This window comes from Crassostrea angulata, chromosome 4 (genome assembly GCF_025612915.1).
Source record: "Crassostrea angulata isolate pt1a10 chromosome 4, ASM2561291v2, whole genome shotgun sequence".
Classification (NCBI taxonomy): domain Eukaryota; kingdom Metazoa; phylum Mollusca; class Bivalvia; order Ostreida; family Ostreidae; genus Magallana; species Magallana angulata.
In genome coordinates this window covers 22,450,078-22,466,434 of record NC_069114.1, presented here as the reverse complement: position 1 = coordinate 22,466,434, position 16,357 = coordinate 22,450,078, and the positions used below count along the sequence as shown (strand labels likewise).

The 16,357-nt window shown below is 32.7% G+C and overlaps 1 protein-coding gene across 3 annotated transcripts in view; it reads right to left on the bottom strand.

Annotated features, from left to right (window-relative positions):
* Nucleotides 1-620: 620 nt before the first annotated feature.
* LOC128179742 (palmitoyltransferase ZDHHC16-like) overlaps nucleotides 621-16,357 on the bottom strand; it is a 52,685-nt gene continuing 36,948 nt past the window's right edge. For 2 of the 3 annotated variants that reach the window (XM_052847300.1, XM_052847302.1), the window contains one exon: nucleotides 14,674-16,262. In XM_052847300.1, coding sequence (XP_052703260.1) covers nucleotides 16,139-16,262 — 124 coding nt within the window. In that variant the 3' untranslated portion in view covers nucleotides 14,674-16,138. Of the gene's footprint in view, nucleotides 1,487-14,673; nucleotides 16,263-16,357 lie in introns of those variants that run through there. The other variant, XM_052847301.1, reaches the window with a different exon arrangement.

Genomic DNA, 16,357 nt, shown 5'->3' with positions numbered 1-16,357 from the left:
TCAACTTTTCACAATTTAACATTTCCTACAGAACCACTGAACCAATTTCAACCAAACATGGCACAAAGCACCCTTAAAGCAATATAAACTACCAAAATTGCATTTTTTTACAATGGCATTAAAAGTGCTGAAATTAATGTTGATATGATTTTTAAAAGAACTGCATCGAATATCCACTCTTCATATTTATTTAATGTTTCACTAACATAAAACTGTTTTTAGTATCTTTGTTGATGATTCAGTGTATTTTATCAATCCTGTGCATATATCGGCATGTTGAATGATTTTTATACTTTCATCAGTTGTATTATTTCTTCGAAAGGGTAGACTAAGTCCTCTTATCTCATTATCATTCCTTATTTGAATAGGTAATATTTCTAGTACAAATATGAATAACAAGGAAGAGCCCAGACAGCCCTGCCGAATTCCTCTTTCCATAGTACATGGTTTTGATATTCATCCATGGTAATCAATTTGACATTATGAAAAGCAAAATGTATACAAGACACACACACACGCGCGCGCGCTTGTGTGTGTGTGTGTGTGTATGTGTGTGAAAATATTTGTCGTTATACAGATTTTTTTTCACACTTAACCATTCATCAATTAAGAAAAATATATTGTCATAAGACAATTTTATTCATTAACACATTACTTTAAAACAATCAGCATTTCAATAAACTACCAGATTTGCTTTTCAACATAATAATTCCTTTAAAGTAGTTTACAGGACGTGTGACGAATTTTTACAGATCAATACATCACACAGAACAAAGCACGAATGTCGTTTTCAGAAAACCTCAGTACATCCATCGATAATAACAGGCACTGATTCCAACTTTTTGCAGTCAATAATAAAAGATGACGGTACTCCCGTCTGTTTGTAAATGTCTTCCCCTTCGGTGATATTCTCGTAACTTCTGTTCAAAATGTTATTATTGCTCTCTAGACTTCTCACGTCAGCACTTCGGTTGTTCACTATTATTTCATAAGGATTCTCGGAGTTAATAGAAGACCGACGACTGGCGGTTACAACAGTTTCGTAGTGCATTAGCTGAGGTTCCGAAGGATTCAAATAATGAACGCCTTCTTCTGTGGCCCCAGAATTGCTTACTTTGCTTTCAATTTGATCTATGTCGATGTCTGTTGTTCTATTGAAATAGAGATAAAATGTCGTAGCAATAAACACACATAGAAGCAAAGATTCAACTCCTATAATGATGTACAGATTAATTTCGTCAAGTTTCACTTTGCACGGAACAAAGCTGTTCGTTTTTTCCTCGGTCCAAACTAATGCTCCGTCCGAAGTTGATACATTCTTTAAAATTCCACTTGAATCTCCGTCGGTAATGTTTTGGTGCATTTTAATTCTTAAATACACTTAAGTCAAGTGTTCGAAAGATGATTTACTATCATTCTTGAGAAACAGGATATAGTTGTGAGATGGCATGTACATCACTCATCTTCTATTGAGATGACCTCAAATCTGAAAAATTTTCAAAAATCACAATTATGAATACATTAAATGTCCTTTACAAATTTTCGAGTTAAAAGTAATTATACATGAGAACTAACTTTTACGTTTTACGAATAAGACATTAAATGAAACTTCTGATTCAGACAAAATGTGTTCGCTGAGAAGATCCCCTGAATAAACGACTATTGCACAATACAAAGACATAATTTATACGAGGTGATCAAGTACAAAGACCACAGCTTAGTTCAGACTTGTAAGAAGGGGGAGGTCAATACCTCGGGGGATAGTCCTCGGAATATTAAATTTTAATATATATAGTTTGAAAATCACATTATAACATCATAGCTCTACTTTAAAAAAAGAAAGAAAGATAAATCCGCAGCTTTTTATGACCGGATAAAATTTAAAACAGGTGCTTCTTTATAAGGTGCTGCAGACATAAGGTCTGAATTTTAAACGCAGTGACTTGAAAAATGACTGTCACATAAGAGCGCCCCTTTGATGGATTAGGGGATTATTCCGTTACTTAATCATTGTAGCTTTAATTCAGTTAGATGTTAAATGTATCCTGTTCTGTATCCATCTCTTTTTTATAAGCTCGCCTGAGCTTAAAGCTCAAGTGAGTTTTTCTGATCATATTTCGTCCGTCGTCTGTCTGTCTATAAACTTTCAAATTTTAAACTTCTTCTCTAAAACCACTCGCAAAAAAATATAAGTAATGGTTGATTAATGCAACATGTTTTGTTGAGATGCTCAGCATTTTCAGTATAAACGGAGATTATTTTCGCTGCTAGAAATATATGTGTATGTATGATGAAAAATAAATTGTTCTTTTTTTTGTTTTAGTGCATTTTTTCTTTTGTTTCAATTATTTACAATTTACTATTTACTAACCAGCTTCGAGTTATAAGCAAGATACATAGCTTTGCGCACAATGAGAGCTGAGGTCATGCTTTAGTTCGTTTATATCTTAAATGCAGCTATGCAGAATAGGAAATACCAAGTTAAAAAATCTTAGGTTGAATAAACTCATGTGAACAAAAACATGACTCATACCAAGCTATGTATCTTGTTTATTATTCTACGATTGACGCTGAAATTTTGGTTGATCATTTGAGACGTCTTGCAAAAAGGATAATATGCTGCAACTACTTTCTGGTGCCCCTTCTCAAACGATAAATTGCATAAAATTTGCATAAATTTTTGATATTTTTTCGAACACAAGTAAATAAAAACGGTGTTCTTTAAACAGTTTCCATAGTTCTGACACATTATTTTTATGAGAATAAAAGCATTATCGTTGTTCTTTAAAAATTATTGCAGCGGAAAATCATCTTTGTTTGATTTTGTAGATATTAATTTTGTTGTTTTTTATAATGCCTGCCAATACATTGATTTGAAATATAGCTATTTAACATATCATGTGACAACATTTGCAGTTAAGTTTATTCATCAGTCCAGTAAGTTAGGTTATGAAACGTCATACGAAATTAATTCACGCCTGGTAAACGACAATCTATTATGGTGGAGAAGACCAATTACATTAATTTTTTGAATGTTTTTTTTTATTTGAGCGCATTGAGGTACGGTTTTCTTCTTTCACATATAGGGATTTTTTTAATAAAATAAAATAACTAGTAGGTAGTTGAGGGAGAAACCTTTAATTTATGCCCTCGTGTATTTTGATCGCTTAATTATAAAGTCTATTTTTAGACTTATGCAGTTATCATCATCTTTCTCTTTTGGTGCTCCAATGTGGACAAAAAACTGTATATGTTCAAAAAGAAGTTTCGATTTTTTTTTTTAAAATAACAATAAAGTTGATTATTTATGTGTGTATTTGTGAGATTCATTTCACAAAAGTTATATAATGACAAGTTCTATACAACATGTATTGCTTATAAGCCGGTCGTTAGAGGTTTCCGACTTATGATAGAGTACTTTTTTACGAGTCGTGTTCAGCTTTAAATTAAGTTATAAACAAGGGGCCGCTCGCCTAAGCAACAATTAAAAATAATAAAATCAGCTTTATAGAGTCATGCATGTATACAAAATATCCAAAAAATGTATAACAGATCTTGTATAAAAATTCCCCTGCATAATTTTTATCAATGAGCCCCTTTATAACAGGGTGATTTTACAGTCACGTCACAAATCGAGCATTACAGTTCTCGAGATTTTAAACAACTCTTTATATATGGATAATAAACCAACATCAAACTTTCAACCTCATGTGAGGCCCAAGAATTGTATATATTCCTATGTAATATTGCCCCCCCCCCCCTCCATTGTGGCCCCCTCCCTACCCCCGGAGAACATGATTTGAACAAACTTTAATCTTCCCTACCTGAGGATGCTTTCTAGGATGCTTTTCTAGCTGATCGGTTTAAGAGAAGAAGATTTTTGAAGATTTACTCTATATATTCCTATGTAAAAATTCTACCCCTCATTGTGACCCCACCTTAGCTACCCCTAAGGATCATGATTTATACAAATTTGAATCTACACTACCTGAGGATGCTTCCACACCAGTCTCAGCATTTCTGGCCGATAGGTTTCTAAAAAGATATTTCTCTGTATATTCCTTTTTAAAAATTTGACCCCCATTGTGGCCCAACCTTACCCCTGGGGATCATGATTGGGACAAACTTAATTCTACACTACCTGAGGATGCTTCCACACAAGGAACAGCTTTTCTGGCTGATCGGTAAAAGAGAGGGAGATTTTCGACCCCTAATAGTAACCCCACCCTAGCTACCCCTGGGGATCGTGATTTGTGCAAATTTGAATCTACACTACCTGATTATGCTTCCACACAAGTGATAGCTTTTCTGGTTAATCAGTTTTAGAGAAGATTTTACAGTTTACTCTATCAATTCCAATGTAAAAACTCGATACCCCCCCCCCCCCCCATTGTGGCTCAGCCCTATTCCTAAGGATTATGATTTGAACAAAATTTAATCTTTCCTATCTGATGATGCTTCAACAGAAGTTTCAGCTTTTCTTGATGATCAGTTGTAGAAAAAAGATTTACACTATATATTCCTATGTAAAAATTCGACCCCTCATTGTGACCCCACCTTAGCTACCCCTAGGGATCATGATTTGTACAAATTTGAATCTACACTACCCGATGATGTTTCCACACAAGTTTCAGCTTTGCTGGCAAAATGGTTTTTTAGAAGATTTTAGATAAAACTTACAACCTTTTATTGATTTTTAATTATCTCCTCTTTAAAAAAAAGTTTGGTCTTTCATTTTAACAAATTTGAATCCCCTTTACATATGAATGCGTTTGCCAAGCTTTGTTGAAATCGGACAACTCGTTCTGCAGAAGAAGTCGAAAATGTAAAAAGTTTACAGACAGACGGACGGACACCGGACAAAAAGCGATCAGAAAAGTACACTTGAACTTTCAGCTCAGGTGAGCTAAAAAGATTCTGTTATTGGGGATGGGGGTCTTACCCACAACATTCTGTCACAGTGCAAAATTGAGTGTTCTTTAATTAACTTTGCTTGGACTTTATTTCATTACAAACACTTATTAGAAAAACCTTGAAAACTGAAAACGCCTATATTGTTGTTCTATTGATTTTTAAAAGGCTTTCGGCTCTATTAATTGGTAGTAGTAATGGTATGAATTGTGTATATTTTACATAAAATAACATTGGTGTTTTACATCAATGAGGTTCCTACCTTTAAAAGAACTCTACAGTTGAACATCGAATACTAGGAAAACATATGTAACCTAGATTTCCCTTTTGACCTTTGGGTTGACCCAGCAAAGGGAAACAACTTTTGCAAAGTGTGGATTGGAGAATGTTATTTATGTCTCTGGTTGATATAATTTTTGTTATCTTATAATTTCTCTCATAAGAAATAATAAATATATATGAACAGAATATATATAGCAAATTTCCAATGAAAATTTACACGTATTTGTATTATCGTTTCCGAGTTATTCCGTGCAAATGTAATATTGTGGAAACATAAACTAAACATGCTAAAGAGCATCCTGTGATTAAGCGTGAACAGCTGGTGAATGTAATGCGCACGCGCAAGATTATAAAAACAAAAAAATCCAGATGATTTCCGGAATTTTGAGAAATTTTTATTGAATTTTAATTAGCGTAGCTTATTTGAGAAAAAATAAAAAAAAAAGTTGGTAATCTTCAATTAAAAATAATGTTTAAAATAAATATATTAAAAAAAGACAGTTCTCTTCTGATTTATCGGTACTAAAGGCCAAAAAATCGAGACTATTATCTTAATAATTATTGTAGTATAGACGTAAATGTTATAAAAAATAACATTTTAAATAATGTTATTATAGCATTAAAAAACATACAAATCCACGTAATTCTAGCGTTAAAGATTTCGTTTTTGTATTATTTTGATAACGTTTACATAATGTTTTGATAACGTTGTTGTGCTACATGCAATTGGGCTTAATATTAGATACAGTATATCATGCACTAAAAGTATAAAAAAAAATCTGACGATTTTTATCCACATAATTGTTTTGCTGTAAATACCAAGCTCTATTTGTTGTTTAAGTATGTGTGAGAAGATTATCTCTATACCTATATAAAAAAAAAAATTCTATTCCTATATAAAGTCCTAACCCCTCTTTGTGACCCGACTTTTTTCAGGGAATCATGGTTGATCAAGTTTTAATACGCACAACCTGTGCTTTGAGGTTTAAGCTTTTTTTGGCTGAATGCTTTTCAAGAAAATTTTATAAGATTTTTATCTATATCTTGCTATGTAAATATTTAAGCGCCCCCCCCCCCCTCCTTATTGTGGGGATCATGATTTGAATAATCTGAAATCTACACTCCATGATGATGCTTTCGTTACACCCAATTTTAAGCTTTTCTGGCCAAATGCTTTAAAGGCTTTCTCTTATATATTCATGTTAAATTTGACTTCCCCGTTCATTGTAGATACATTTTATCCCCGAGGACCATGATTTGAAGAAATATAAATCTACACTGCTCGAGGATGCTGTCAAAACTTGAGCTTTTCTGATCTAATAGTTTTTGAGAGGAAGATTATTGAAGATTTACCCTGTATATTCAAATGTAAAAAGTAATTCCCATATTGTGGCCCAATCCTTCCTCCGGAGACCATGATTTGAACAAATTTGAATCGACTCTACCTGAGGATGTTTTCACACAAGTATCAGCTTTTCAGACCAAATTGTTTTTAAGAAGACTTTTAAAAATTTTCTGTGTATATTCCAATGTAAAAATTCATCGACCGACAACAGACAAATTTTTATCAGAAATGCTCGCTTGAACCTTCGGCTTAGTTGAGCTCATGAAGCTTTTAAAATAACATAAAAGAAACAGTAAAAAGAAAACGTCTTAGAAATTTTACACACAGAGTAATAATATCCTTAGGGTTATTTTTCTTAATGAATCCATGGTACTAATAAACATTTGTAACACTAAAAAAATATAGCAAAATTTGGTGCATTTTGATATTTTGAGATGACTCTCACTGAGATCAGACGATTAGAATTTAGTATTGTTTTCATATATGGTGGAAAATGATATTACTAATCACATAATTCAATTCAAAGGAAAATTGCTATTGTAATATCTTTTAAATGTGCTTTGATGTGCGGAAAATTACATTTACCTATATACATGTATTCTTATAGTAGAGCTGTATTTTAAGATGACCCTTAAAAAGAACAAATTGGTAGATTTTCTTGAAATTTTCAAATATACAAGAAATGGTCAAAAAAACATATGGTTAAAATATAATTAATGAATTTTGTTGCTATTGTTGTTTTTACGCCCCCCCCCCCCCAAAAAAAAAATCGGTATCCTTAAATCTGCTGTAAGTTAAAACTTTTTTCAGAAAGGATCTAGAATTTCTAGCATTTTTATATCTCTGTTTGCTCAGCCATCCTGAAAACCACTGCGTTCAGCTATCTCATATAGATTCCTAGCAATGTTTCAACATTTTTTTCATGGGTTTTGTCTACCCTGATGAAACTTTACACATCCGTGTATAATGTTAAGTTAAAGAACAAAATGGTCGTCTATTAGACCTGATGCCAACATTTTTTGGAATCCTCTTTATAATCAAATACAAACGATTTGAAAACATGCTCGGATCTTTGTCCATCACATATATCAAGAAATTTATCAGCATGTTTTCCGTTTTCTTTTCCCACACTGCTAGCTTCCTGGTATGAATCGTTGATTCCATTCGTAAAGCAATTTTTTAAAGTCGTCGGTTATCGTCTTAACACATCCGGATCCACCATCCTCGCCTGATCTAGCACTATGCCTTTTTTCTTTTTTCCGGCAACCTAGACTTTTTTATCTGGTCGTCGTTAAAAGCCATTTGCTCAGCCATCACGTCAATGCCTCAAAAGTCTTAAATACCTAAATATGCGTACCGTGACGCATTTCAGAAATTCAGTCAGTGATTGAAAGTATGTGTAAATATATAGCCGTGGAGAATACAATAAAGGGATGTAATGTTCATTTTACTATTTGAGTCGAATGCTCTTGCGATATCGTACAATACACAGAACACATCGAACAAACCTCGTATATCTATCGCCATGTCTTGTCACAATCTGTACACATCGAACAACCCTCGTATATCTATCGTCATGTCATGTCACAAACTGTACACATCGAACAACCCTCGTATATCTATCGCCATGTCTTGTCACAAACTGTACACATCGAACAACCCTCGTATATCTATCGTCATGTCATGTCACAAACTGTACACATCGAACAACCCTCGTATATCTATCGCCATGTCTTGTCACAAACTGTACACATCGAACAACCCTCGTATATCTATCGCCATGTCTTGTCACAAACTGTACACATCGAACAAACCTCGTATATCTATCGCCATGTCTTGTCACAAACTGTACACATCGAACAACCCTCGTATATCTATCGCCATGTCTTGTCACAAACTGTACACATCGAACAAACCTCGTATATCAATCGCCATGTCTTGTCACAAACTGTTCACATCGAACAACCCTCGTATATCTAACACCATGTCTTGTCACAAACTGAACTCTCTAACTATCGGGGAACTCCGCGCCTTTTGTAATCAAGAGTGATGATGGCGTTACTTTTTGCCAACTAGTCGAATATTTTAAAAGATTTTTTAGACGGAAATGCACGGAAGAACATACAAGACATAAGTCTTCGATTTCAGCCTTGGGTACTTTGAACCGTTGTTGTATAGTGTTCTTTCCTCCTAGCCAGGGGAGGCTATTCGCAATATAGCCAGTTTTCCTGGGTAAAAAACTTTTATGTGGAAACATGGAAATATGGGGCTACACTAATCATCAGAAATCTTGACCAAAGAAAAAGCCTTATTCCCAAAATCATGAAATTCCTAATCGGTGGAGGGGGTTAGGTAGTATACCTATAGCAGGGGGAGGGTTGCCGGGGGAGGAGGAGGTCCGAGACATATTTGCGATAATTTTACTATGTAAATTTAATATTTTCATTTTCCATGCGAGGTAAGGCAGAACTATCTGTGCAAAATAATACGGATACCTTGGAAATTCTCTCAAATAGTAGATGTATTTTGTGTTTTATTGATTGAAGTTTCCTTTATTCTTTTTTCCAAACACCTTATTACAGTGTGTAGTTTATGCATTTAGAGGTCCGTGCAACCCGATTTGCTTTGGGTTCATCAACAACATTGGGTTAGCATTTATTTTGCAGATATTATTAGTTTCTAAATAAATAATGTTGTTAGTGTGTCAGTGTACTTATTAAACTTAACTTAAATGCCGAAAGATCCAAAAATGTACAAATCTTTCGCCTGTCCTTCCTGGTATAATTAATTATCAAGTCATGTTGTATAAATAATCATGTCAGGAAAGGCACTCCCTTTCTATAAACAATCGTGTAGTAATAAATACACAAGATCTAAAATTAATTCTAAAACCCCGGCCGCTGAGTCTGAAGAACGTAGTCACCGTGCTTGTTTCTTGTTATATTGTTTGTCACATTGTAGTGATTGTTTATGATTTTAGCGTGCGAGATGAAAAACGTACATTGCAGGTAAACGAAGTAAACTTAAAACAACTGCTTTACGCGTTTTTTTTTCTGTTTGTACATGATCTAAACAGAAAGTATTAAACTTCTTCGAGAAGAATCATATTCAATTCAATGCTAACACAAGTCTGCAGAAATAAAACGTTATACTTACGAACTGAGCGAGACAGGAGATGTAAATCCCGACATTAGACAATCATTTCAGATAAAACTTTCACGTGACAATGGTCTCATAAATTATAGCAATTAATTCAAAAGCGATCCGTCTTCTTCTCCAAGTGCACATTAAATGATAAGTTTATGCGTAAAAAGGGGTAATTTTAATTATTTATAATCGTGGCTCTATTTTTTTCTCTTATACTCTTAAATAACAGAATACACATGATTAAGAAAGATATTTTCTACACACATGCCTACAGGTGAACACTACGATTAAACAATGATTCAACTTCGTTTGTAAAATCATGCTAATTACATAAATTAACAGTCATAAATTTCGATTACACCTGATCAGACATGATATTTCTTCGCTTTTAGGAGAGAGCCAAGGTTACATGTGCTTTATTTATATTAAACTTACTGATGCTCTCAATAAGTTGAAATCTGTTCATCAACGATGATCATTTTAGTAAATATTTTTATCTAAGTAATTCAAAAGTTTATTTTTCAACATGGACTATTAGATTTTTGTATTTATACTTACCTAGTAAATTAAAATGGTCATATATAAATTGTAAATTTTGTTGGTGGGTATAAATGCACAATTTACAATATAACATATTGTGAATGTTGTATTTACACCAACTTTGTATATCTAAACTGTATTTAAAAAAAAAACATTTCATATGCATCCTCCTAGTAAATTTACAGCAAAATTTACGATGCATCTCTGCACCTTCCCAGCTGCAGTAAACTATAAGATGACAATAGGCTAACACTTTAAGTGATTTTTTTAAGAGAACAATTTCACAGCATTCATTTTCAAAGTTCATTTCAATATAATTCAGGCCGGCTGATCTATATATATAATTTTAATACATTTGTATTTTGAAAAACGGTAGAGGTTTGACGCTTCATGTACATTTCAACAGGTCGAGACCACTAGATTTTGTGACGTCGGCATAAATTTGCATACTAAATTAGCCATCTGTTTACTTTTATCGACAAACAAATCAGGTAAATGAGTTACAAGGCATTGTGGGCGACCACAAATTTCAGTGTATACAAAGCGTTTTGAAAATGTATACCATTTTGACTTGTCCTTTGGAAACTCATTTTGAATGATTTTTCAGAATTTATGAAATTAATATGGACAATTATGTTTGAACTTCAGTTTCTATGCTTACATTTGAGGAATATTGCATATGAAGACTTATATCAACCTATTCAAATACCCCATTGTCCAGGCACGTAGCATCACTTTTTTCCGCAGCAAACATTTTACTTAAATTTACATACAAAAAATTGAATTAACATAGAGTTGCCCCCCCCCCCCCCAAAAAAAAATTTTATGGGACCATGTAAAAAATGAATTGAAAATAAGAAAATGAACAGGGAAATTGAAGGATACTAATCCCTCCCCCCGATTACGATTTTCAGGATTTTGGATATATAACCTTATCCTTTTTTTTTCTCTTGCTTGTCAAGATTTTTTGAATGAGTCTGCCCCCCCCCCCCACTTTCCAAAACGATGCTACGTGCCTGTTGTCAATGTTCAAAAGAGAGGACATTCATCAGAATGCTAACGTACAAAATACTATATGCTGCATACATGTAGCTTGCGCTTCTGCATTTGTATACTTGTGCATTTCTACTACCGTGGCTATTCACGTAATTCAAAAATGTACAGTTACCTGTATTTATTTCTAGTGCACTGTGTTAAGTCACCAACAAACAATTATGCAGTTATTTTTTTTATCATTTTATTATTTGCCAGTCCTTTTATACTAATCATTTTTGAAGCAACAATTGATCAGCTAAAACAACAGTATTTTTCAATGTGAGCATGGAAAAAGTTAATGGTACGTGATCTTTCCACTTTTACCTTCTAAAGTAAAAATCAAGATGTACAAATATTCAGGGGCAAGCAATTAAATATTGTGTATAAAACAGACAAAAACCACGTGCGTTTGTTGAATCGTAAACATGTTGTAGACCGTCATGCTTTGCAACTCATTCACAGTATTGGAGAATCTGTTTGACGTACAGAATGGTATCCATATAAGGTAGTGTACCCGACCTGTTCAGTGCATACTAATTCCTGTACAGTGCTACATGTTAAGTATATGTCACTATCTATATCCATCTTAACAAGAGATGTTTGTGAAACACTTATGCCCCTCCCTTGGAAACATCCACGAAGAAAATGAACGGAAACTGCAAATAATTGGAATTTTTCTAACTCCAAGGGGCATAACTCTGTCGAAAATTGCTTGATCGTACCCAAAATCGAATTTGACCTAAATGTTATCATGATAAATCTGTATAGCAAATTTCATTTCGATACGTGCAACCTCTGCAAGGAAAATGAAGAGAAACTATTGGTGGACCGACCGACCAACATACCAACAGAGACAGCAGCAAAGCAACATGCCCTCCCTTTTTCGCGGGGGGGGGGGGGGGGGCATAAGACTGGTATTTTTTCGTAGTTTATTTTGTTGTACTAATGTGCTATTGTGATTATTTTGAATGTCACAATATACATTGGAGATAAACAGGATTGAAGAAACGTTTATTTTCTAGATATTAAAATGATGTATAATGGAATATATATGTATAATTTTATATTACAGTTGTGGTTTCAAAAACGCTAGAGGTTTGAGGCTACATGTACATTTCAATGCATACTTATTCCCGTACAATGCTACATATTAAGATCAATTCTATGTAAGAATCAATGATTTATAAAAGGGTCTGGCCACGCATAGTCACCAATTTTCCTTATATTTCATACATGGACACACCAAGGTGTAAAACGCAAAAAAACACTATAAGTTGGTTGCTAGGGATAACCGTTGCCATAGTAATCGAGGCTAAGGATGGAAAAATAAGAAAACGTACCTACTTTGAAGCCATATTAGAAGGTTTTGCCCACTAATGTCAACTATCAAAGACATAAAACAGCCTTTGTCCTATTTTCAATTATTTAATTATATCAGAAAATTGATGGAGAAACCAATACTTTTAAATTGTTACCATGGAAACCGGTACGAACTTTTGAAATCAGTTTTTTGCGGATTTTTAATAAGCTGAAATGGGAAACTGTTAAATTTTTACATCCATATCAATGTCCATGCAATTTTGATCTTATTATGAAAATTGACATCCGTTGCTATGGCAACAAGGCCAAAAAATAGGAAAAACTGAGAAAATGAAGATGATTTTGATGTGCCTTAATTGCCGATTTTTGAATTTTTTTTGCAATTGCTTTAGTTGGAACTTGTAAAAATATATCTTAATTTTTATTATATACCACAAACAGCTTTGTTATGCAACAGAGTTGTTGCTATGGAAAATTAAGTTGTGTAAAAAATCACACAGAAATTCTTACTTTTTGAAAAGTCCATAGCAACGGCAGTTATTTTTAGAAAATTTCACATTTTTTTTCAAGTGTTATTAAAGTTAAGGACATACTTTATTTTTTCTCACCATTTGTTTTTATATATTTATTCATTATAATTGAATAATATCCATTCAAAGATGCCTAAAAATATTATAATTTTCCTTATTTTTCAGCTTGTAACCATAGCAACGGTTCTCAATTTTCATATTTAAATTCTGAATTGCACAATCATAATAGTGTTTACCAAAAAATCTAAGATTTGCACTTTATATTCAAATTAAATGAAGAAAACAAATTTTAAAATTTTTGTTTAGTAACCATGGAAACGCTTTAAAAATATGCGTTTCTCCATGATTTTTTTTCTTTCTTTTGAAAAATGACAACTATTTTTAATAATATATTTTACCCTGGAAACCCTAAGTTCTGCACATTACTCACAATATGTTCTCAAATAAGCATTAAAATGTCATTTTTACATCTTTACTCTCAGTTACCATGGCAACGGAACCACATAGCAACACACAAATGGTGTTAGGTTTTTTTACTCACCAAAGTCTATCAAATTGTCAAGTATGAAGAAAATCCGTGACTATGCGTGGCCAACGAATTTTGATTCTTACATAGAATTGATCTTAAGTACATGTCACTATCTATATCCATCTTAAAAACTAGTATTTTTTCGTAGTTTTTTGTTGTAATAATGTGCTATTATGATTATTTTGAATGTTACTATATACATTAATGATGAACAACGGATTTAAAAACCGTTTATAATTGAATATAAAAGAGCCTAACTGTTGTATAGAATAAAAATAATGTAATTTTTATTATGAAATTGAAGCTCTTATTGCTTTAAGTAGATGATAATTCGTAGGGTTGGGTTAAATGCAACCCCCCTGTAAATTTTTAAGACTTTTAAAATTTCGTTTATTAAAACTGTTATATCTAGGGTTTCAGAAATGCCCAATACCCCCTTAAAAATATGAATTTATTTAAATCGAGCAATCAAGTTCCAGTTCATTACAGTTAAAAACTCTGTATTTAGGGACAATTTCCAACAAGGTCATTTTTCAACAGGGAAAGGCCAAAGATCAAAAAGAATTCAAGAGAGCTGTTGAAAAATGACCCCACGTCACAATTTAACGGCTTATGGTCTCAATTTCCAACGTTGAAAAAGCACCGCCGGATTTCTTCTTTCTTTCCATCATAAAAATAATATTTGTTTGTCCTAAAAACTTTATATATGTTATACGCATATCCTCAGTGTTAAATATCTATTACATTCAGTTTCGTTCAGTTATGGGATTGAAAACTCTGCACTTCGATTATTCCTACTCACAATTTTCCATTAAAGTAAGAAACCCATTTTACATCAAAACCTATATTCCCAATGCTCATGTAACCGGAAACAGTGTATTATGGGAAGGTTAGAAACCCATACTCTATAAAAAAATTGGATTGAAATGAAAAGGCTTGTAAAGTTTACAAATTTATTATAACAAAAGTAAATATTACTTTAGAATAATCGATAACAAATAACAAATATGAGTCCTAAAAATATAACAGGAGGAAAATGTAAATAATATTTAATTTAGTAAAAATTACAAAGTACAGGCGATAGTTTCCCAGGTTACAAAGCATACATAATATGAAAATGAACGAATATCAAAACAAGCTAACATAACACCACCGTCAAATGTGAAAACTGTCAAAGCATTGAAATATTTCACCTCAATTTACTTCACAAAATCGGCACCAATGTATCTTGCATGTTTCAAAGATTCCCTTTGCACGCGAACTGTTGCACAACTTTGTTAGATCGACCCGTTTATCATACTATGAACCTACTTTTACACCGTCCCATTTTAGAAGTATGGAATACCGAACCCTAAGTTATAATCTGATTGAAACACGCATTTCCTTTATTAATATTTTAGTAATAACTCAGATTTGAAACAGAATAAGCCCATAATTTTTGCAATTTATATTTGCCTTTCCATAAGGATTAGTTCTGCTAAATTACGTTGAATTTGACTCCGTAGTTCTAAGAAGATTTTTTAAAATACACCCCCTTTTTCTACATTTTCGAGGTTTTCTCCGCTTTGAATAAAGATCGGTCTTTCGTTTCTGCAATTTATATTAGCATTCCCATAAGAATGATTTGTGCCACATTTGGTTGAAATTGGCCAAGCGGTTTTAGAGAAGAAGTTCAAAATGTAAAAAGTTTACAGAAGAACAGATGAAAATGAAAGTAGGTTTTTGATTAATATCACAATTATTACTTATCAGATATAATTCACTTATAGCAAATGGACATAATCTCAAATATCTCAAAATATCAAATGTATAAGCAGTTACTCTGGTGCAGGTATTTGGTAATTTATTGGCTAAAAGTCAGTTCTAAATTTATAATTTATATTGACAGCTCTGCAACGTTTTGAAAAAAAAGCATCTTTGGATTTATCTAAAAAGTCAATACTGAAAACTTTTTTCAAAAATAATATATTTATATAGAAGTTACATTTCTAACATTAAAATCAAATGTAATGTTTTTTTCTAACTAACTATATAACTATACAAGCACCATGTAGTTTGTGATACCACAAAGCTCATTCTATCATTTAAAGTGATATGGTACACTTTTTGAGATATCAATGTGGATAATAGAACTTCATATTTAAAATAATCACCATTTTAAAGTTTCAAACCTTTATATATTTGCCAAAGGATACATTTGAAAAAATTTAAAAAACCAAAAATATAATAGCTCCAGAGGGTTTCAATTTGCTTATCAGTATCTACTGCTTTAATCTATTGAGCTATGCTGTGAAGATTAGATTCCAATATTGTTGAAAAACATTATGAAAATTTGTTGAAATTGTTTATCTAAAATCTTGTCATAAAATTGAGGTGTTGCCATATCTTCTTAATATTCTTGAACAATAAAATATGCTGAACAAATTAAGCACACAAATACCAAGTCATTTTATATATACAAACCTCAGTAAGAGAGAGCATTTAGTTACACTTCCGCTGTCATAATAACATGAGACCCTTATTTTCTATTTCTTTCTCCCTTCTGTTTTGGGCACGGGAATATGTCAATCCATTCCCAGGAGGAAGGTGAGTCGAAGGGAAAAGCACATTCCTTGCAAACGTTCTACAAAACATCCAAGAGTCATGATCATTATCTGTAAATGAAGCAATTCATATATTCTAATTTGAGGACTATAAACAGTCCCAAAACGTCTTAAG